Below are 22377 nucleotides of genomic sequence, written 5' to 3' on the forward strand. Positions count from 1 at the left end.
GTTTGCCATTTTGTATGATCTCTCCCTTTTTTATTTTTTATATGTCCGTGATGTCGCCGATTCAATTTAGAGCACAATTATTTGATTACAAAATCTTTAAAAGGCAAATCACTCTTATAATTGACTTATTTTGCCATCTCCACCATGAGTTTTGGGTAGTTTTGTATAACCTTTTAGAGTGTGATTCTTTAAATAAAAATTAGGAAGTACCATGTAATTTTCCATTTGTATTTAGTCCTTTATTGTTAATATTCCATTTTGAACAATATCTATAAATACAGTTAAATGGAATAGAAAGATACAATCTTGTATTTTTGTTTCTTAGTAGAGGAACAAAGTTAAAGTGGTTGACAAGCACATGCTTGTTAACTTCATATAACAAAATTCAAGCACACATATGACACCCAGAACATTACGAGTAACAAATATGGTATCAATTTGAGAATGAAAATTCCAAACCAATTTCATGGTTAAATTATTATTATCAATTTATTGAAATACATACGAACCTGGAATAAATACACCTATTCTTATTTCCATCCATTCATATAGATTCAAATAGGGAAAACTAAATGTAAAAAATCACACAAATGACCAAAAGAAAGACCCTTTTCGCCTCTAATATTTTTTTTTTAAGTACAATCACAGTTTAATCACAGAAACCTCACATTTTGATATAAGGTTCTCGAAAAAATGAAAATCATGGTCAATCTCTCACAAGATATACACAACCAATTTCCATGTCTATATATAGAGATGTATAAAAAACATCTGGATTTGCCCCAGCCAAATAATGCTTACAGCACGTCCTGGAATCTTAATTTTATTATTTCTTTTCTGTTGTAACCCCAACAACGACATTGCTCACCTATGAAATTGGAAAAAAAAAATTATATGTCAGCCAATTTTGGTTGGGACTATCAAGTTGGAAACTAGGGCAATGGAGATTTAAAACTGACCAGTTTGCCACTTTCGTCAACAGACATGGGGTTCTCGACCACGACAGTTTGGCTTTGTGAATGAGGCATTGGCTGAGGAATGCAAAAAAATGGTGACCAAAAGTTGAGAAAGAAAACATTTATAGTATATTTTCTCCTGCAAAAATCTAAGAAAAAATTCATGAACTTACAGATGAAGTGGAGGGCATTGTTCCGGAATTGATCCCATTGGGTCTGTGCACAGGAATTGGAACCCTCATATTGCCCATCTGAAATCGAAAAAAGTATTGGCGTGAGGGAAAGAATAGAAGCCAACAAAAACCCTCAAAACCAAAAATGCATGTAAACAAGCATGGTTCAAGGATGACACTGACATGAGCTTTTAAATATTCAATGGAAACTGAAGAAAGTTGAACATTTTGGTTTTGGTTTCTAATACGTATTAACAAATCTTTGGCTGCTTACACTAAAAATGGATATTGTTCTGAGAACTAAAATATGTCTAGATATGAAATAAAAGTAAAAATCCTAAATATGGAAATCTTTTCTACTTACAAGAATGTAACTAAATATCGGAATTCAAATATAAAAACAAGCTAACATGACTAAAATCATAAAAACAAAGAGGATAAGTGCAGTTTAAATGTTTCTTCCAAGTTGTTCATGTTTTGGGTTTGAAAGAGAAATTGTAAGCGAAGAATTAATTTAAGGGTTATTTTCTAAGAGGGGGAGAAAGAAAAGGAGCATTAAATAAGCACCCTATGTTTTTAGTAAAAAGGGTGGGAAGGCAGCAAAAGAGCCACCCAAAGTCATAATGGTGGATGCTCAAAAAACATAAATAAAATTCAATTGGACTTACACCAACATTTGTAACATATTGACAAACTGCACATTTTACCGATGGAGCTCCAAACGGATACATGAGTGTTGTCCGGCAGTTTCCACAATTAACATGAGCCATCTGATTGGATCCTTTTTAATCCACGAAAGAAAAGTAACAGTCAGCAGATCTGTGTACACTGTGTAATAAGTGGGGGAAAAAACCAACTAAATTTTGGAGGAAACAATTATAGTCATAAGCATTAACAAATGCAATATTAAAATGCTACTAAGGAAAGCAATAAACCAAACTACAATATATTTTCTTAAAGCCGTAAAAAAAAGTATAAAATGCTTGGTCCAATGAAGGTTAAGAGACTTCAAACTTCAAAAATATTCCTAGGTAATTTCTAAGATAAACATGAACAAGCCGATAACAATTAGTTGATAGACAGAAAAGCTTATAAGATTTTAGCATACACCTATGGAATCAGAATCTTCCTCCAGTGTCAACTCATTAAATACATACAATTTGTTCTTCACAAAAAGAGTAATGAATCTAGAGACAACCACTTTTCACATTGTCTTTTCTTTTCCAAGTTATGGGCTATGCTCTTGGGAGAGTTCCAGGTGTTGTGGTGGGGGTGGGAGACATTGGTGGGGTGTCAAACTTTGGATAGTTTGAAGGATCTTTAAGTCTAAAAACTTATCTTTTTTCTGACTTACTTCGAGAATGAAATCTCTGGTTGTAATCTTAGATGACTCACTATTATTTTTGTATCCAAAGAAGAATTCTTATTATCTTTTGTAATGTTCTGCCTATCATCATTTCATAAATAATTTTTTTTACAAAACAACAACAATTTGAGTAATGATGTTAAGCTTCCAGAATAAATGCTACTAAATGATGTTATGAAGAAAAATAGTGCATTTTTCATAAAGAGCATGTCCAATGAGAAATTGAATTTAATATGATAACAAAGCTTGACCACTACTCTAAAAGTGTATCATGGGGAACCTAAATTATTAGTTGAATCAAATTGTGTAACATGATCAGAATTTCCTGTAGTAAAGACTGTATGAAGTATTGTAAGCTGAAAGGGGATAGACATTGACTCATTGTTGTGGACAGCAGCAGTACTGGCCCCTTTTTGGGATGTGTGGACTGTGGTTGGAAAGAAACAGCAGAATATTTTATGACAAAGAAGAATCACAAGAAAAACTCTCTCTGGAAAAAAGTAAAATTCTGGGTAGCAACTTGGGTTTATAAATCCAAGAGATTTGATGGACTCTTTCTTAGATTTAAGCAAAGAATGGACTCATATCTTGTAATTTTTCTGTCTTTTTTTCTCTACTTTTTGTTTGTTTTTTTAAGCTGTTTTCAGGTTCATGCCATCACTTTTTACCATGTGTTTAACATGTTCCTTTTACTTTATGTTTTATCTCATTGATTAATACAAAGTTTCATTTCTATTAAAAAACTGTGTGAAGTTCATACCATTCAGGCAATAAGAATATGATTGGCAATGTCATGCTATAATGAAACAAATTTTACAACTTAAGCACTGCTATAAACCGCACCTGGTGCAAGATTCACTGTATGACAGCAAGAGCATCTAACACTTGTTGCTCCACGTGTATACATTAACAAAGTCCTGCAGCCTCCACAAATTAGCTGTGCCATTTCCATCCCTGCAAGAATTTTACAACAAAACCTTAATTGCCCTCAATTTTGGTTCACCTCTTGTAAGGTTCAAATTACCACCCCCATGAAACAAAACATATTCAAAAAAGGGAAGAAGCTAGGCATGTAAATTATATCATTGTTTTATTTACATATATACATGTACTGATAATTGAGAATTCTCATAAAAATATACTATATATTAGGCTCTGTTTGGTAGGAGAAGTGAAGGAGATGGTGGAGCAATTAGTAGGTGGATTTTGATATTTATTTATGGTTGTTTTGTAGAGAGAGATTATGGCAGAGAATGAACAGAATAAAAGTACAGATTTAATAACACCAATTAAGCCACAATATGTATCCTTCTAAGATTGGTCAAATTATGGCGGGGAGAGGAAGGAAATTTATAAATTAATATACCAGGCAATATAACTTATTACCATGGATAAAATGGAACTTTAGTTCCTTCGCTCAATTACTTTTGTACCAAACAAAGAAAGTGATATTTGTTTTTCTCTTTCCTTTCCTACTAAACACAAGAAAGGACCTCCCCTTCTCTTCACTTTTCTCAACTAGGTTATATACCTTGACATAATAAATAACAAACAAAACTACAAAGAATTATTTCATTTGTAATTGAACTGCTTCAATTTTTGACACATTAAGTTCTCCAGTTGTAACAATTTAAAACGTGACCAATTTGCTTTCTCATTTGATGTCACTCTCAAATATATCTTGTTGAATCAACTAAAATTAAACCACCAAACTTTTTCTTTCGTATTGCTAGTTTCAGAAAACAAAAACAAAAAAAAAAGAAAAGAGCATGAAGCCAAAGAAAAAGCAGATCTTTATACTTTGTAGACGGTAGACCAATCATGACATCATCTTGTTGATCACTTCATTTTTATATCTTTTTCATCCTTTTCATTGTAAACAAAATGTACCTTGCCGCACTTTCTGTAAGGGAGTGAACTCTGTAGGACTGTTTAGTGCACCATTAAGTGAACAACAAAGCTTTCTTTTTATATTTCACATCAGCCAAAACACCACTAATAATAACTTTATTGCCATTGTATCAAATTCCATTCACAAATTTAATCTTTTCAAGCTCTAAAGCTTTTCATGAAAATATTTACAAAGTTTCCACTGAGAAAAAGGAAATAGAAAAGAAACATACCAGGAGGGGGGACTGAGGTAATTGTGCTGCATATTGCACAGCAAACATTTGCAGATCCTCTAGGATATAAAAGTACGTTCCTACACCCACTACACACAAGTTGGCTCTGCATAACTGTCACATAAGAAATAAGAATATACACACGTTAAAAGCTTTACCAAAAGAAAGGGTTAGATCAACGTCTACAAAATTTAACCACTGAAATTGTTTGGTGAATAAGCTAAGTTATCCATTGTAACGTAATCCAAACCCCAGCTTAGTGTTATAGTATGAGAGCTAAAAGAAACTAAGATTACACTTCATAACACTATGCAATAATATGTAATATTACACTAATGTCAAGATAACAAAAACATTTCCACACCAACTTATTTTTGCCCCTGTTTCCAGTGTGCTTTATGTACTCAAAATTTAAGCACCCACATCGAAAAATTAAAATCTCTTTCCTCAACATCAAATAATTGAATAAATCAATCAAGTTCTCTGTTTAAGGGTTACATTACACAGTCGAAAGAAAGTTTGTATTCAAAGCAACTGAGAATCAATGCCAAATTTCAAACCTAAGCATTACAAATTTCTTTAAAAATCTAGAAGCAAACAAAGCCAAAGATTTAAAACCCACCAAAATCTAAAAACACAGAAAATTGCAAAGCAAACCATATCAAATTTAAAAACAACAACATACCTGATTCTGGTCAAAATTTGTTCTTTCACAATCTTTGATGGAGTTCAAACTCTATTCAATGAAATCGGATAGCTAAAGTAAGGGGGGGAAATATAAGTAGGAATTCAAAAGAAAATAAAGCTAGAAATTCCTTAAATTAAAAAGATTAAAACCTAAATTAACAAAAAACCTGAAACTTAGTAAGAATCGGAAGAATGGAATTGAAGGCCTCGTAGATATAATAGTCACTTTGATTTTAAATTTGGGGATTTTCAATTTTTTTTCTTTTCTCTGAAGCTACCTTAGTAGATCCGCGGTTAAAAAAGTCTCCCGAGAGAAACACGGAATTTCGGTCAAAACCAAAGATTTTTTTTTTTTCTTTCTAATCTGTTGAGTTTTTTTTTTTAATTATTTTTATATGTTATGATATCATCGACATCCATATTATTATAATAGGCAACTTCTAATGTGGGGTCATGCCCGCCACCCGTACGAACAAAATATGGACTGCCTTAGATTTCTGGTACACTGTATATGCGGTGGAACTCATCCCATTCAATCGTTTACTTTCTTATAACTAAATCCATTTTATGATGTTCTTCTCTATTTTTATTTGGTATTTGGTAGCAATGACTATTTTATTGAAAATAACCAAAATTTATTATGTGTTGTTTAGTTGAAAGGAATGAAAAATGAAAAAATAAGAATAACAATGAGAATGTGAATGAAAAAAATAAATAAGAATAAAATGTATACAAATACCATATAAAAGAAATCAATTTAAAGCATACGTTAAAGCTACATGCTATGTCTAAATGATAGAAAGTGTTAAACAAAAATTTCACATTTAGAATATAAAAAAAAAAAGAAATGCAAAACACAATTTCTCTTATACTAAATTTATAACATAAGATTTTAATTAATTTAAGTTCGACCCATCTAAGATTATAAGAATAATCTCTTAATTACAATCATTTTGTCTAGAGGACACACATTTTAATTCAAATTACGATGATATTAATTACTTGGGGAAATTTTGGGTGAATTTGGAATTGCAGCTAAACTCAGTAATTTTGGTTAACCGAGTTGCCTATTTACCTTCTTTATGAAGGATCAAGCCACTTGTAGTTCAGAATAAGGTAATTTACGATTTGAATAGAAGAATTCTGGTATATGACAATTTTCATGAATTCCTTGCTATTTCGAAAATTTGGAAAAAATTACAAGATGAATGACCCTTTATGGAATTTCGAGATTTTGTGTCTTATACCATTTTGTGGTATTTTGTGACTGCACTTAGCTTCAGCAACTAAGTTGCCTACGTATCATTTTATAGGAATCAAGTCAAACATAGTTCAAGGCACATTTGTGATGTTTTAGAAAGTTAAGAGGTGAATGACTTCTTTTGGGGATACCATTTATTATGGTTTTGAATTTTAGTGCACTTTTAATTTTGAAGTAAAATTACAATTTTTGAGATTTTGTGGGTTAATGACCTCTTTGAAATTTTGGAATGATATTTCATTATTTGTATTGATTTTGATGAGCTCATTTGGGATTTGGAAATTTCATACCATTTCACATGATTTTAGAATTTTATCATTTTTGTGATAATTTTAGTCTTGAAATCACTTTATTTATTGATTTTTTTTTTAAATAAAGAGATTATTTTATTGATATTTTAATTAATTATCCTAAAAGAATGATTACTTGTCTCATTCGGATAATGTCTCATAATTCAAGTTTAAATTTAAATTATGAATTGAATTGTGAGAACAATATTTAAACACTATTTTAATAAATCAGATATCCCTATCTTATAATTTAAATCTTACTTTAGATTTAAATTAAAGAATCAAAATATCACATAATATCCCCTGAATTTCTGTACATATAGAAACAAATTAAGAGATATATAAATTAGCTATCATCAGTTACCGAGTAAACTGTACCACTCACAAAAGACTTTGTGCCCAGTAGACTCTCTTTTATGCACATATGCATATACTCGCATGTCACCATCGAGTAAGTAACTATAGTATATTCTTTGCTCTTTACATCAATACACATATATATATATATATATATATTGAGATCTACATCTTCCTATTAATATGCATATCCCTTTTTTTTATTTACTGACAAGAAAGTCAATTAATGACTATGGTTTCTTCTTGACCCTTCTTTACAGTACACAATTTTTTTTCTTTCCTCAATCAGCTAGACGTGGGAATCTCTTGGGACTTTGGGATTTGATTCCCAATTTTACATATACCTTGAATGTAAGCCACCTATTCTCTCATCTTTCTTTTGCTACTCACGTGAGTAATGCCATGAATAGGCATATATCACATATAACTTAATGTCATGATTGAACATTATATATGGATATATATATAATACATGTTCATTCTTGAAACAGAGACATGCAATTGGACACGAATGAGTCAGACTTTTTTGTTTTGTTTATTTTATCATGATGATTCAACATTTTATTTTTTATTGTGGCATGAACATGTACATGAATCATGATTTCCTCTTCTTCATAAATGTTGATATATATATATGCATATATAAGTAGTCATTAATTTTACATCTGACTTTGGCAGAGAGGTTCACGCCGACAATTTTCGTTTCATCAAAAAGTGAATTCGGTTGAATAGATCAATCGACTGAGTTAGTTTTACATCTTTTTGGCTCAGGGTGTTTTCTTTTTAGGAGGTATTTAATTATTCAACCAATTTTTCTATCTTGCTCTTATTATTTTTCATTAAAACCCACACTTAGTGATAATTTTGGCGGCATGCCAATTTCTTTAAATCTCTTATTATTTCCTTTGGTTATGTACCACATATTGACTTATTTTCTGAAGTCTAGTGAACTAAAGGGAAACCGTAAAGATTTACAATAAATCGGGCAGCATAACAACACGAAAAATTCATATTTTTCTCTTTGATTATGTATCACATGTTGACTTATTTTCTGAAGTCTAATGAATCAAAGAGAAATATAAGAATCCATGATGAAATTGGCAACATAAAAATATTAGTCTTTTCCTTTCCCCTTTGATTATATATCACATCAACTTATTTTCTGAAGTCTAGTGAATCAAAGGGGATTAGAATGACTCTTAATCACAACATATTGAAAATAAAAGAGTAAAAAAAAGAAGATATAGATCCATTTTATGAACCTTCACTTACCCTTGTAAAGCTTGAAGAAAGACTTTAGAATATGCAGTGTTTTTCTTTTCTCAATTTGTCTGGTTCACTCTTGCGTATCAATTTTTCTTTGCCCAAAACCAAAAAAATCTCGTAACTGTTCTACTCTCTACCTTTTTATAGAGCCTTTTATTTTATTATTTTTATTTTTAATAAAAACTCACTCAACGTTGAAGTGGTGGAAGTGGAGAAAATATCTCATTTATTTGCTCTTTTATCTTGACTGACTCATCCCTTTTTTTATATATTATTATTATTTTAATAACTAAATATTCCTTTCAGGTTTTAAATGATTTATAAAGGAAATATTTATATATTAATAATAATAATAATAATAATTTGTTGCTACTTTTTTTTTGTTCAATAGATACCCCCTCAAGCAAGTGCGTGTCATTTATGTAAACGTACCTTGCTTGAGAATTTTTCCTATATTCTTTTGTTTGACACACTAAATTTTGTTTCTTGTGCAGTATGTCTACGTTTGGGGTTCTAGGCTCTCAAAGAGCACCGGATGAATTTGGGAAAGAAGTCAGGATTGGGCCACGTTATCATCGTTCTATGTCATTAACAGAAGTTCAGGCATCTAATAACCACCAGGATCCAATCTCTCTTTTTAAGATTGAGACTGTCAGTTCAGGGGACTTAAGATACCATTCTTCTGATGATGATAACGTCGTTCACCATGTCAGAGGTTACGGTGCCATTTTTCGAGCAAATGTCTTAGGAGATGTTGATAATAAAGAGGATGGGGATTTGGCTTACCAAGTGAACGAAGATTTCTTTCCAGGTCTTTATCGTTATTTAAAGGATAGGAAAGCAAATAACAATTTTGTCTTTCGGGGGCGAGCCGAGTTTATACGGTGCCTCATGGAGTGGACCGAACAGGTGTTGCTCCACCACCAAAGTGTTTTGAACAAAGCTGGGATTTATGGTGCCATTTCTGTGTCCAGGTACCCTTTCTTATGGGTTTTTCATGTTTGGAGAGCTTTTTCAGAACTTTGGGGTCCTTTGTCTAATACCTTCCATCATAGTAGTGGTGAGATGGGTATTTCTTTGTATGACTTGAAGGTTATTGGTGGTTTGCCCATTTTAGGAGTTCCTTATGAAGAGTTCATCCCTCTTAATGAAAAGTTGGTGAGTGGTGATCCGTATTGTTCCACTACTGCGGTGCTTTTAAGAATCCATGCCCAAATATGTGATTACTTAAAAAACAAGGGTGCATATAGTCCTTCTAAGGGTATGGGTGTATCCTGGAAGCAATGGATTGAATTTTTTTACCGAGGGCCAATTATCTTTGAAGGGGTAAAAACAAACTTAACTATAAAGACCTCCAGAAAATTTAGCCAACAGAACATTGGTGAAGTTTATGATCTTCGTTCTATCCCCTTGAATGTATAAAAGGAGGGTGGTCTTGCAGCATTCTTGTCTTTATGGCTAAGCCGCTTTGTTTTTCCTACCCCGGGCCAGAACATTAGACATGAATCTTTTTATATGGCTTCAGTAATGGCATATGGAGTCAGAGTTTCACTTGCACCTTCTGTCTTGGGCTATATATATCATGCTTTATATAATTCTGCATTACATTGTCAAGAACGAGGTGAAGGTTTTTTACCTGTGCATTATGTGTTGGGGTGGTTAGCTGAGCACTTTTGTGATCCTTATCGTGGTTGGGATCTTACTCCCGGTTTGCCTTATTTGAGTAAATATGATGGGGTTCCTGCTAGATACCAGACTTTGAATAGGGCTAGGCATATTTTGAAGGGGGAGGATTATGTTATTCACCGACCATATTATTTCCCTTCAGAGGAAGATCATGACTGTTTGGATAATGAAGATTTGTCTGATGAAAATTTTGAATTTTTAGTGTCAATGCGCTCTGCTTTATTACCCGTGAGAGTTGGCAGTGATGTATATATGGAGCCTTATTATCCCAACAGATTTGCTCGCCAATTTGGTTTTGACCAAGGTGTTCCCTCAGAGAACTTTTGCTTGAGTATCCCTAGGGGGACGCAATGTGGAATAGAAGATATCGCCAAAGCTTGGGTTTTGATTTTAAGGAGGAATACCAACATTTGTTTTCATATACCTAAGATTATCGTATAGGTCAATATACATGGTGGTATTGTCGTTGGTGGGTGAGGAGTAGCCTTCCGTACTTAGGGAGATCTGTCAAGAAGATTCATATAGATTTAAAACAACCCTACGAAGAGGACGAGTCGAAGTATGTAATCCAGGACATCCGCGAAATTTACTCCACCCTTGATGATGTTTTTGTGAAACATACTTCTCAGATTGATGACTTCGCCAATGCTAGTTATGCTGACAGAGAATCAGATAGTGGCGATACTTTAGATCCATATTTCAAAAGAGTAAAGCATGCAAAGCATGATGAGTGTAGTCATAATGAAAGTGTTTCGCTCCCAGTTACTCAGGATTTAGGGATCATGCCATCTAATGGTTGCTTTGACACCTCTAGCTCAAGAGTTGAGGAACTTATTGACTTTGATGGGTCTGATGATCATGTTGATGTTGGGTTTGATGATGGGGTGTCACCTGGAGATGCTATTTCAGCAGAATCAATTGTTTCACAAGAGCTCATTGTTCCACTAGATCCACCTATTCCTCTGCCAGGTCCAGTACCGACAATGTCAGCTTCAGCAATCACCAACTCCCATTTAAATGAGTATACCAAAAGGTTTGTGATTGATATCATGAAAGACATTCTACGTTTGTTATCTTCTCCTTTGCTACCAGATGATATTTTGGGACATCGTGCTGAAATGGACACAAAAATTGACATATTGAGTACCATTTGTGAGAAGTCTAAATGTAACTTAGCAGAGATTACATGATTTATTGACTCTGTCAATGATTCGTTCGAGGTAAAAGAAAAATCTGCCGCTTCTACCCAAATTGTTGAAAGTGCCCTTAACCTTCTTTGTCATGATGAAGACAATTCGGCAGCTATGAATCGTGTGTCTATATCCGTCTCCAACAAGAGAAAGGCCTTTGAAGATTTTAAAATAGAGGAGGCAGAGATTATTGCAGCAGAACTGGCTATACAACAACGACGAGCTAAGTTTGAAGCTGAAAAAGCATCGTTTGAAGAAGATCTTTCTAGTCTTAATGACTCTTTGAAGAAACATCAACATCTTGCTGTGGAGATAAGTCAATCAAAGGACCAAGCTGGTGTAGAAAAATTCTATGAAGCCGAAAGGGCAAAAACGACACTCAAGGTTCAAGAAGAAGAATTCTAGAAAAAACTTGGTACTTTGACTTTATTTCTCCAGATGGTCTGAAGATCTCATCATTTTGTTTCTAAAACTTTTAGTTTTAGTTTTCATTTTTGTTAATTTTTTTGTTTATTAGCCTTGAGGAATAATAGTATTTTGTTATTCAGACCTTTTAGAACTTTGATTTTTTTGTTGGGAGTAATATTTTGTTTTTATTTTTGTGGCTGCATCCAATTTTGTTTAGATTGCCTACGTACCCTTTTAAGGGATCAAGCCATTCGTAGTTCTTTTTTTTTTTTTAAGGGGAATATGAGTTGTTTTATTTTTGTGGCTGGGCCTAGTTATAAACTAGATTGCCTGCGTACCCAAAGTGGGATCAAGCCTTTCGTAGTTCATTGCACACCCTTTTTTTTTAAGTGTGCGGTCTACACATTAGGTGAAAACCTTTTGTTTAAGTGTAGAACTTCTTGATGAACTTTCTATTTACACATGGGTAGATGCGTCGGCCTTCTGAATCAGAAAGTTCATATGCCCCTCTTAGGAAGACCTTAGTGACAACATACGATCCTTCCCATTTTGCCTCAAATTTGCCTTTCATCCTTCTAGTTATGACAACAGGTCTTTTTACAGTAAGCACTAGGTCTCCAACCGAAAAAGATCGGAATTTAATTTTCTTGTTGAATGCCCCAGCTACCTGGGCTTGGTAAATTTCGAGCTTTTGTTGAACAACAAGTCGTTTTTCATCTAATGCTTCAATCTCAGCTAGACGGACTTGCACATTTTCATCTGGGGTCGTTAGTTGAGTAGCAATTCTTAATGAAGGTATTTAAACCTCCAAAGGTAAAACTGCTTCCGACCCAAACACCAAGTTATAAGGTGTACAACCAGTCGCAGTTCTTACAGTGGTTCTGTAAGCCCACAAAGCTTCTGGGAGGCGTTCGTGCCAGTCCCTCTTATTCTTTGTTACTGTCTTCTTCATGATTTTGCATAACACCTTATTAAATGCTTCTTCTTGACCATTTGAAGACGGGTTATAACTAGTTGAAAAATGTGCTTGAATTTGTACTTGTCCATCAATTTGACCATTGCCTTACATTTGAAATAAAGGGCATTGTCAGAGATAATTTTTTAAGGAACCCCGTATCGATAAATTACGTGAGTCCTTATAAATTCCGCGACATTCTCTGCTCGTACTTCTTTTAACGGTATAGCTTCGACCCATTTGGAGAAGTAATCTGTAATGGCTAGGATGTATTTGTGGGCTTTGGAAGAAGGTGGTGTAAAGGAACCAATAACGTCCATTCCCCATGTTTCAAAAGGCCATGACAATATAGAAGGATGGAGTGGTTGAGGGGGTTGGTGGATGAAATCTCCATGCAATTGGCATAACTTACAGCATTTTGCGAAATTAATCGCATCTTGAACCATAGTAGGCCAATAGTAACCCAGCCACTTTAATTGAGCTGACAGTTTTGGGCCAGCTTGGTGCGCACCACATGTACCAGCATGAGTTTCTTGAAGCGCATGTGACGCCTTTTCTTTTGAAAGACATCTTAGGAACATCCCATCAAAAGAACGCTTATACAATGTGTCACTGAGGAAGACAAACTGAAGAGATCTTCCTTTTACATCCACTCTTCTTTTCAAGTCTTCTGGCAAGACTCCTTTTTGGATATAGTTAATAATTGGTTGGCGCCAGTCATTGTCGTTTGTATGTTCAAGGAAAGTTACCAAATTTATGGTACTTATTTCTTCTTTCTGATCTATGATTTGGGGTAACAAATGGCGTTCTCCTATTGTAATTTGAACATCCCTTTCACCAGGAAGCGTTAATGATGCAGCTAATTTAGCTAAAGCATCAGCTTTGCCATTTTTTGACCTAGGGACATGATTTAACGTGATATTTTGGGATTGAGCAATCAAATGCTTAGCCTTATCATGATAAGGAATTAAAGCCTCATTCTTGACTGCAAATTCACCATCAATTTGTTTGATAATTAGAAGAGAATCGCCAAATACTTCCAACAACTGTATTTTCATTTCGAGTACAATTTCGAGGCCGATAATTAACGCTTCGTATTCTGCTACATTATTGGTGCATATAGCCAGAATATGAAAAGAGTAAGGTATCAGGCCTCCTGACGATGTCACAAAGACAATGCCAGCGCCTGCCCCACTGTTTCTTGTTGCCCCATCAAAAAATGGTTGCCATGATGAAGTCTCGACTATGAAGACTTCTTCGTCTGCAAGATCTTCTCGCAACTCCATATTGTCCGGAATTGGGTGTGCTGCCAGAAAATTAGCCAACGCTTGTCCTTTTATTGCTTTTTGCGGGACAAAATTAATTTCAAATTCTGACAAAATCATGGACCATTTGCCCAGTCGTCCAGAAAATACAGGCTTTGATAAGATATATCTTAAGGGATCAGCTTTTGACACTAAAGTCACAGGGTGTGACAGTAAATAATGCCGTAATTTTGTGACGACGAAAATTAAAGCCAAACACACTTTCTCGATTGGAGGGTAGTTTTGTTCTGCCCCTACTAAAGTTCTACTTAGGTAATAAAGAGCAACTTCTTTTCCCTCCTTATTGTTCTACGCCAGCAAGGCCCCTAAAGAGCGGTCATGTGATGTGATATATAATATCAATGGTGTACGCCCTAAATATCCGCAAGTTATTGGCGAGCTGAAAAATGGCATAATTCAGTCCGCCACGTGTAAATCGTCCACCCGGAGCTGCTGTTACGAGTTTCCACCTCTCCAGCATGAGCTGATTAGAGAGTTAGCAGTCTACTCAAAGGTAGCGAGTAACCAGTATGGATATCACGAGCTGGCGCTACATCAAGCTTGAGATACGACATAGATCTGACACTCGAATCCTTGTAAAGACAACCACGCAATGTAAATGTGCACATATCAGACATCACGTGTCTATTCCATTCCTGAATTCTCAGACACGCAGTATAAACGTGTGTGTTCAGACACCCCACGCCTGGTTTGGGCCATGCGACCCATTATCCCCCTTACCTATTGATTAGACCACACCTCACTGTCAGGTTTTAGGAATTAATCATCAGTGTCACAGAGATGACGTGATGGGTAAGAAGGTCACGGGATGGCCCCCTTTACCAACCCAGGTATCCTCTCCCTATAAATACCATGACCCTGGGCGTTGCAAGGGGTTGGCAGATTTTTTGTAAAGAAACACTATGTAAGGAATACTCAAGAGATATCAATAATATTGACTGGTGGACTAGAGGTATTTTAACCTTCGAACCACCTAAAAAGAAAGGAGTGATAACCTTCCCACGATAGTAATTTCGCCAGTTTAGAATTACGTTATTTTCATATTACGGTTCATTATTTAGCACTAATCCATCCTGTTTATTCGTATAACTATCTGTTGGCGAAGAACTGCGTCAATAGTTTGGTGCTTTCATTGAGAGGATTTAGATTGGTGCTATCGCAAAAACCTGATCATGGTGGTTACTCGTTCGAGACATGGTAATGAGGCGGATCAACATGATGGGCAGGAGGCCCACCATGGCGCCATATCTGATGAACAAACCCCCGAGGTCCAGCAGCGACCGAGAAACCAGCCTATGGGTCAGGGCGACACCGGGAGTTCGACACCCCGGCTGCCAAATCCGAACCTGGATTTCCTAACGGCAATAGAGATGGAGAACATACAGTTGAGGAGTCAGCTGTCAAGAGCAAACAAGCAAATCGAAGAAGTCTTGGCCCAGTTACCCCCTCTTACAACCAACGCTAACGTCGGAAAGAGGCAAAGTAGGACTCATAAGTCCCGCCGGGATAACCGGTCCAGGCCCAGCCGATCAGTCAGAGCCTCGACTTCGAGTTCTACCCCCATGTCACACCACCACCAGGAAACTGTGTTTGAGGAGTCTCCTAGGGCCAATTAGCAATTCAGCCGATCAATCCGAACCTCAACTCCTAGCTCGATTCTACCATCGAACGCACCTAGAAGGGCCCGAGGCAGCTCGCGGAGGAGATCTGGGGAGGGCTCGCGAAGATAGCCTGCTCCGGCCAGCCATCCTGCACCACAGTCAGACCGCCGAGCGCAGGACGCGGGGGATGGTAGAGTGGAGCGGCCACGACCTAACTTGATCCGCCCAGACGGGACTAGGATCGTGTCACCAGTTAGGCATCCCCCGTCGCCAATAAGATACCCATCTCCTCCCCGTCCAGTTTGGGACATTTCGGCTCATCGGAGCAGCAGGAGAAATCCTCCTTCCGCCAGTCCCTCCCATCGCAGTCGAGCGCACAGGGAAGTCCCGGACCCTCACCCTCAGCAGCGGGCTCCGAGTTTTTCAAACGGGAGTTACTGGACCGGGAGCCACTGAAGTGGCAGGTCCGGTGAAGACCTGCGCAATCATTTGAGTTCGGCGCAAAGCCCTCGAGCCACCCCGAGGGCCGACCTTCGAGATCGTCTCAACTCACAGAGGGGAAATCCGGGTAGAAATGGTAATCATGCTCGCCGAGGGGATGGTCTTTTGGAAGTATGTGACAGCAGGAGTGTCCCACCTAACCAAGCTCAAGCTTGGAGGGACAATAACCCACCTAACACTTACAATGGAACTAGAATTGTTGAACAGTCCTAGAACAACCAAGGAAGTAAAGACCAAACCCTAGAGCGTTTAGCTCAGATGGAGGAGCTGATGAAGAAGCTCTTATTAGACAAGGAAAAAGATGAATATGACTCGGGGGACGAACTCGAGCTCTTCACCCCCAGCATAGCAGCCACGATGTATCCACCAGGTTTTCGGATGCCCCATTTGTCCAAGTTCGATGGAGACGGAGACCCACAAGATCATTTGGGTATGTTCAACACCCAGATGATGGCCCACAACATTGGCCCTGAGCTAAGGTGTTTGATATTTCCTTCCACCTTGACTGGGTCGGCCATGCAATGGTTCAAGCAGTGTAAAAAGCAGTCCATCAGCTCGTGGAAGACCTTTTCTGCAGACTTCAAGAAGGCATTCCGAGCTTCTCAAGCTGCCCGCGTCAAAGCCGACACCCTAGCAAACGTGAAGCAGCAGACCGAGGAACCCTTGAAAGCTTACCTGAGCAGGTTCGCAAACGTCGCGGCTCGAGCCAGGGACGCAGACGGTAGCTCCAAGCTTATGGCCTTGAGGACTGGAATCCTCGCTGGAGGCGGATTATGGAAATAGATATAGAGAAAAGGTGTCAGCACCATGGATGGATTCCTGAACAAGGCCCAGGGATGGATAAACCTGGAAGAGGCGCGAGCATCGGTTGCGGGAACTAGCCAAGCCCCTGATCAGCCCGTTGGAGTGGGAACGGATGTCGTGAAAATGACTCAAACCGTTACACAGAATAACCAAGTGGGTGGAGGCAAGACAAAAGGGAGCAGTGAGGGCGGCCAACACGGTCCAAAGAAGAACAAGCCCGTGGAAAAATTTAAGCCAGTCTACGCGACTTATACCGAGCTCACAAACACTAGGGAACACATTTTCCTAGCCAACTCTACCCGCCTCCGCTGGAAGAAACCAGAGCCTTTGAAACACCAGAAGGCCAAGAGGGACCCTTCCAAGTTCTGTCGATTCCACAACGACATTGGCCACAACACTGGCGATTGTAGGCATTTGAAGGATGAGATCGAGACACTCATCAGAGCCGGACCTTTGGATCAGTATGCGCGGAATAGAGTGCCTACCGGTCAACCGGCTCCGGAGGCTCCGGTGAGTCAGCCCGGGCCCCGGATAAATCAGGACACCCCTCCTCTTGTGATAGGGGGAGAGATATCCACAATCTCTGGAGGCCCCCATTTGGTCGGCACGAGCAGAGTTGCCCAGAAGAGATATGTCAATGAGTTGAAGACTCATAACGGAGTGGAGTTCATCCCAGAGCAGCATCTACCCAAACATCAACGACTAGAGAGGCAACCAATCATATTTACCGAGGAGGATGCTAGTCACGTCCAGTTCCCCCATAACGATCCGCTAGTCATAACTGCCCAGCTCGCCAACCAGAGAGTTAGGAGGATACTGGTCGATAATGGGAGTTCGGTGAACCTGCTGTTCTGGTCTACACTGGAGAAGATGAGGTTATCTGTCACCGAGTTGAAGGCCACCTCCATGATGCTGTATGGATTTTCCGGAGAAGGATCAACAGCGATAGAGACAATCGAGCTGGTAATTACCTTGGGAGAGGGGGCCCGGACTATCTCTAAACTCCTCGAATTCGTGGTCATCGATTGTCCCGCCGCCTACAACACCATTCTGGGTCGGCCTACGTTGATAACATTTGAGGCCGTAACCTCCATCTGCCACCTCACAGTCAAATTCCCCTCTTCCACAGGGATATGCACGGTCCGAGGTGATCAGCTCGCTGCCAGGGAATGCTATAGCATTTTCCATGAAGGGAAAGTCACGACTTGGGCAGCAGACGATGACCATTCAGGGCGGGACTGAGGAATCTCAGGAAGTAAGACCTATTCCTGATATAGAAAAACCTCAGAAAGCCAATGGGGGGGGTATCATCGTGAATGATGATATCGATCCCAGAATAGGCGAAGATAGATTCGAGCTCTAGGCCATTGAAGAGCTCGAGGAGGTGAATGTCGACCCACAAGACCCCTCGAAGGTGGTAAAGCTCGGGAAAAACCTGTGTAGTAACAGGAAGGCGGAGTTGCTTAGATTTCTACAAGAGAATCTAGATGTGTTTCCCTGGTCTCATGAGGACATGGTAGGCATCAGCCCGAGCGTCATCATGCACACCCTCAACTTGGACAAGAACGTGCCTGCAAAGTCCTAGAAACAAAGGCACCTGGGCACGACCCGAGCTGAGGCCCTAGAGGAGGAAGTAGCCCAGCTCTTAAAGTACGGCTTTATCCGCGGGGCAAAGTACCCGATCTGGGTCGCTAATCCTGTTTTGGTCCCAAAGCCCAAGGGGAAGTGGCGGACCTGCATCGACTTTTCCGATCTAAATAAAGCCTGCCCCAAAGATTGCTTCCCCTTGCCAAGGATTGATCAATTGGTAGATGCCACAGCGAGGCACGAGCTCATGTCTTTTATGGATGCATACTCGGGCTATAACCAGATCGCCATGAATCTGGCGGACCAGGAGCACACTAGCTTCATGACCCCAACTAACGTTTATTGCTACAAGGTCATGCCTTTCGGGCTAAAAAATGCAGGAGCTACATACCAGAGGTTGGTCAATAGGATGTTTACTAATCAGATCAGGAAAAACATGGAAGTGTATGTTGATGACATGTTGGTCAAGTTAAAAACTGCCGATGACCATGTCTCCGATCTAAAGGAATGCTTTAAGATTTTAAGAGAGTACTGCATGAGGCTAAATCCCCAAAAGTGTACTTTCGGGGTTGCGTCAGGAAAATTTCAGGGTTTCATAGTCAACACCAGAGGAATAGAGGCGAACCCCGATAAGATCAGGTTGCTACTCGAGATGCCATCACCCCGGTCGCGAAAAGACGTTCAAAGTCTGACAGGAAGGGTGCCAGCCCTTAATCGGTTCATTTCCAAATCTACCGACAAGTGTTTGCCATTCTACAACCTGCTCCAGGGAAATAAAAAATTCGAGTGGACCGAAGAGTGCGAACGTGCCTTCCTCGACCTGAAAGCACATTTAGCCGAGCTGCCTGTGTTGTCCAAACCAACAGCAGGAGAGCCTCTTTTCCTTTACCTGGTTGTCACGGAAGATGCGGCTAGCGCAGCACTGGTCTGGGAAGAAGACCGATCTCATAAGCCAGTCTATTACATTAGCAAGAGGCTTCTCGGAGCTGAATCCCGATACCCATTGATGGAGAAAATGGCTTTCTGCCTTATTACGGCCTCCCGAAAACTCAGGTCGTATTTCCAGTCCCATTAAATCCACGTCATAACCGATCAACCCTTAAGGCAGGTTTTGCAGAAACCTGAGGCATCGGGATGTCTGTTGAAATGGGCTATCGAGCTCAGCCAATTTGAGATATTGTACGTGCCGCGAACTGCTGTGAAAATCCAAACTCTGGATGATTTTGTGGTAGAGTGCACGGGATTCCGAGAAGAACCGGTTCGGGCCTCGTGGAAAGTCTTCGTAGATGGCTCGTCCAGCGAGAATGGGTCCGGAGCTGGAATCATATTGATATCCCCAGATGGACATCGATTCCACTCCGCGTTACGATTCGGATTCAAAGCATCCAACAATGAAGCCGAATACGAAGCTTTATTGGCTGGGCTAAGGGTGACCCAAGAGCTGAAGGCCAGCTCCATCCAGTGCTACAGCGATTCCCAGCTCATGGTAAACCAAGTATTAGGAGAATACCAAGCATGGGGAACCAAGATGGCTGCTTACCTGGCCAAGGTAAAGAAGGAGCTATCCGCATTTGAGCACGACCTAATTGAACAGATACCTTGGGAGTAGAATGCCAATGCTGACGCCCTGGCAAAGCTCGCCACCTCCGGGGAGGCCGAAACTTTGGGCCTGGTACCGATAGAATTATTGGAAAGACCAAGCATAGAGGAAGTTAGGGCGGAGGTCGAGATGATCGACACCAGGCCAACCTGGATGACCCCCATAATCGAGTACCTCACAACAGGGAAGTTACCCGAGGAGCGAAACGACGCAAGGAGGGTACTTTACCAGGCTCCGAGGTATATAATGATAGACGGGAAATTGTACTAGCATGGCCTCTCTTTACCTCTCCTGTGGTGTGTTTTTCCAGGTGAAGCGAGAACCATTCTGCAGGAGGTACATGAGGGATTTTGCGGAGATCATGCTGGGGGGCAATCCCTGGCCTTGAAAGTGTTGAGGCAAGGGTATTATTGGCCCACTCTATCAAAGGACTCGATCTCTTATGTCAAAAATTGCGATAGGTGCCAGCGGTTCACCACGGTCGCTCGAGCCCCTCCAGTCGAGCTAAAGATGATCTCATCCCCGTGGTCGTTCACGGTCTGGGGGATTGATTTAGTTGGTGCCCTTCCCACGGGAAAGGGAGGCAGAAGCCCTGACGATGGTTACTTCAAAGAGGGTCCTCGACTTCGTGGTCAAGAATATTGTCTGCCGGTTTGGGCTGCCAAAGAAAATCGTGTCGGATAATGGAACACAGTTCGATAGCGATCTCTTCACCGAATTCTGCGAGAGGCACGACATAGTTAAAAGCTTCTCTTCCGTGGCCTACCCCCAGGCTAATGGTCAGGTCGAGGCAGTGAACAAGACACTGAAAGCGAGCCTTAAGAAGAGGTTGGATGAAGCCAAGGGAGTCTAGCCCGAACAGCTCCCTCAGGTGCTGTGGGCATACCGGACCTCGCACCAAACTTCGACAGGTCACACTCCTTTCTCCCTGGCTTTCGGGAGTGAGGCCGTCCTTCCTATCAAAACGAAGATAGCCTCACACAGAGTCTGGACATTTGACCAAGACCAGAATGACAAATTTCTCTGTGCGTCCCTCGACCTAATTGACAAAAAACGAGAAGATCACTCGTTATTTCAACTCAAAGGTCAAGAAACACATCTTTAGCGTAGGCGACTTGGTGCTCAGAAGAGTCTTCTTAGCCGGTAAGGATCCCAAGGACGGAGTGTTGGGGCCAAATTGGGAAGGACCCTATCAAATAATAGAGGTTGTGAAAGAATGAACATTTAAGCTAGCTTGACTTAATGAAGAAACAGTCCCACGGACTTGGAACGCTATACACCTGGAGAAATATTATCAGTAATACTTTTGTAAGGCTTAGTTAGAAAAGCCACCTTGTTTTACTAAACAATGATATAGTTTCTTCGTATCTTTATATATTTTTTGTGAGCATAATGTTAAAAGAGCACATTCCAAGTAACCACGAAAGGTCTTTTCCTAATTACATGGGGGGCATATATATCCTGGACACCAACCAGGTCCTAAAACTTAGAAGTTGATTCAAATTGGTTAATCGATGTTTTTCTTAAAAAGCACGAGATATCAATAAAGAATTAACGTGAACTAAGTTTCTAAAATCAACGTCCTGGATACAACCAGGTCCTAAAACTTAGAAGTTGATTCAAATTGGTTAATCGATGTTTTTCTTAAAAAGCACGAGATATCAATAAAGAATTAACGTGAACTAAGTTTTTAAAATCAACTTCTTGGATAGAACCAGGTCCTAAAACTTAGAAGTTGATTCAAATTGGTTAATCGATGTTTTTCTTAAAAAGCACAAGATATCAATAAAGAATTAATGTGAACTAAGTTTCTAAAATCAACGTCCTAGATACAACCAGGTCCTAAAAATTAGAAGTTGATTCAAATTGGTTAATTGATATCTTTCTTAAAAAGCACGAGATATCAATAAAAAATTAACGCAAACTAAGTTTTTACCAAACACGCTAAAAATAAATAGCAATAAGGATAAAATTAGATTAAAATGAAACTCGGGAAAACCAATTGTCTCGAGGAGAAAAAACTCGTGGAAAAAGATTACAAATAAATAAAAATAAAAGTTCTAGGCCCCCCAGGTCGTTCCGTTGAGGTCACCCCTTCGGTCTCCTGCTCGCCTGCAGCGGAAGTCTCCCCGGTCTCAGAGGGCGCCTCCTATTGAAGACGAGCCTTGAACTTCTCGAGGAAGGGCTCCCACAGCTCTGGTACTAGGAATGAGAAATCGCTATCCTAGTTGAAGGCCCAGC

General features: G+C 39.3%; 1 protein-coding gene across 2 annotated transcripts; it reads right to left on the reverse strand.

Moving 5' to 3' along the window:
* Nucleotides 1-451: 451 nt before the first annotated feature.
* LOC133802393 (protein LSD1) lies at nucleotides 452-5681 on the reverse strand. 2 transcript variants are annotated; one of them, XM_062240688.1, is made up of 8 exons: nucleotides 5473-5681; nucleotides 5304-5354; nucleotides 4619-4732; nucleotides 3339-3449; nucleotides 1798-1910; nucleotides 1130-1207; nucleotides 960-1031; nucleotides 452-868 (listed from the first exon to the last, which is right to left on the reverse strand). In XM_062240688.1, exons 3-8 carry the CDS (start codon nucleotides 4728-4730, stop codon nucleotides 827-829), a joined length of 528 nt encoding a protein of 175 aa, XP_062096672.1. In that variant the 5' UTR covers nucleotides 4731-4732; nucleotides 5304-5354; nucleotides 5473-5681; the 3' UTR covers nucleotides 452-826. The 2 variants fall into 2 exon arrangements, with proteins under 2 accessions (XP_062096672.1, XP_062096670.1); XM_062240686.1 differs by having other exon boundaries at nucleotides 5304-5375.
* Between the last annotated feature and the right edge of the window lie 16696 nt (nucleotides 5682-22377).

This window comes from Humulus lupulus, chromosome 9, assembly GCF_963169125.1.
Source record: "Humulus lupulus chromosome 9, drHumLupu1.1, whole genome shotgun sequence".
NCBI lineage: Eukaryota > Viridiplantae > Streptophyta > Magnoliopsida > Rosales > Cannabaceae > Humulus > Humulus lupulus.

Coding starts and splice junctions, on each gene's coding strand:
- LOC133802393 (XM_062240688.1), bottom strand. CDS start 4,730: ATGCAGAGCCAACTTGTGTGTAGTGGGTGTAGGAACGTACTTTTATAT. Junction 1,208..1,797: donor AATATGTTACAAATGTTGGT/GTAAGTCCAATT, acceptor TTTCGATTTCAG/ATGGGCAATATGAGGGTTCC. Junction 1,032..1,129: donor CAATGCCCTCCACTTCATCT/GTAAGTTCATGA, acceptor TGCATTCCTCAG/CCAATGCCTCATTCACAAAG.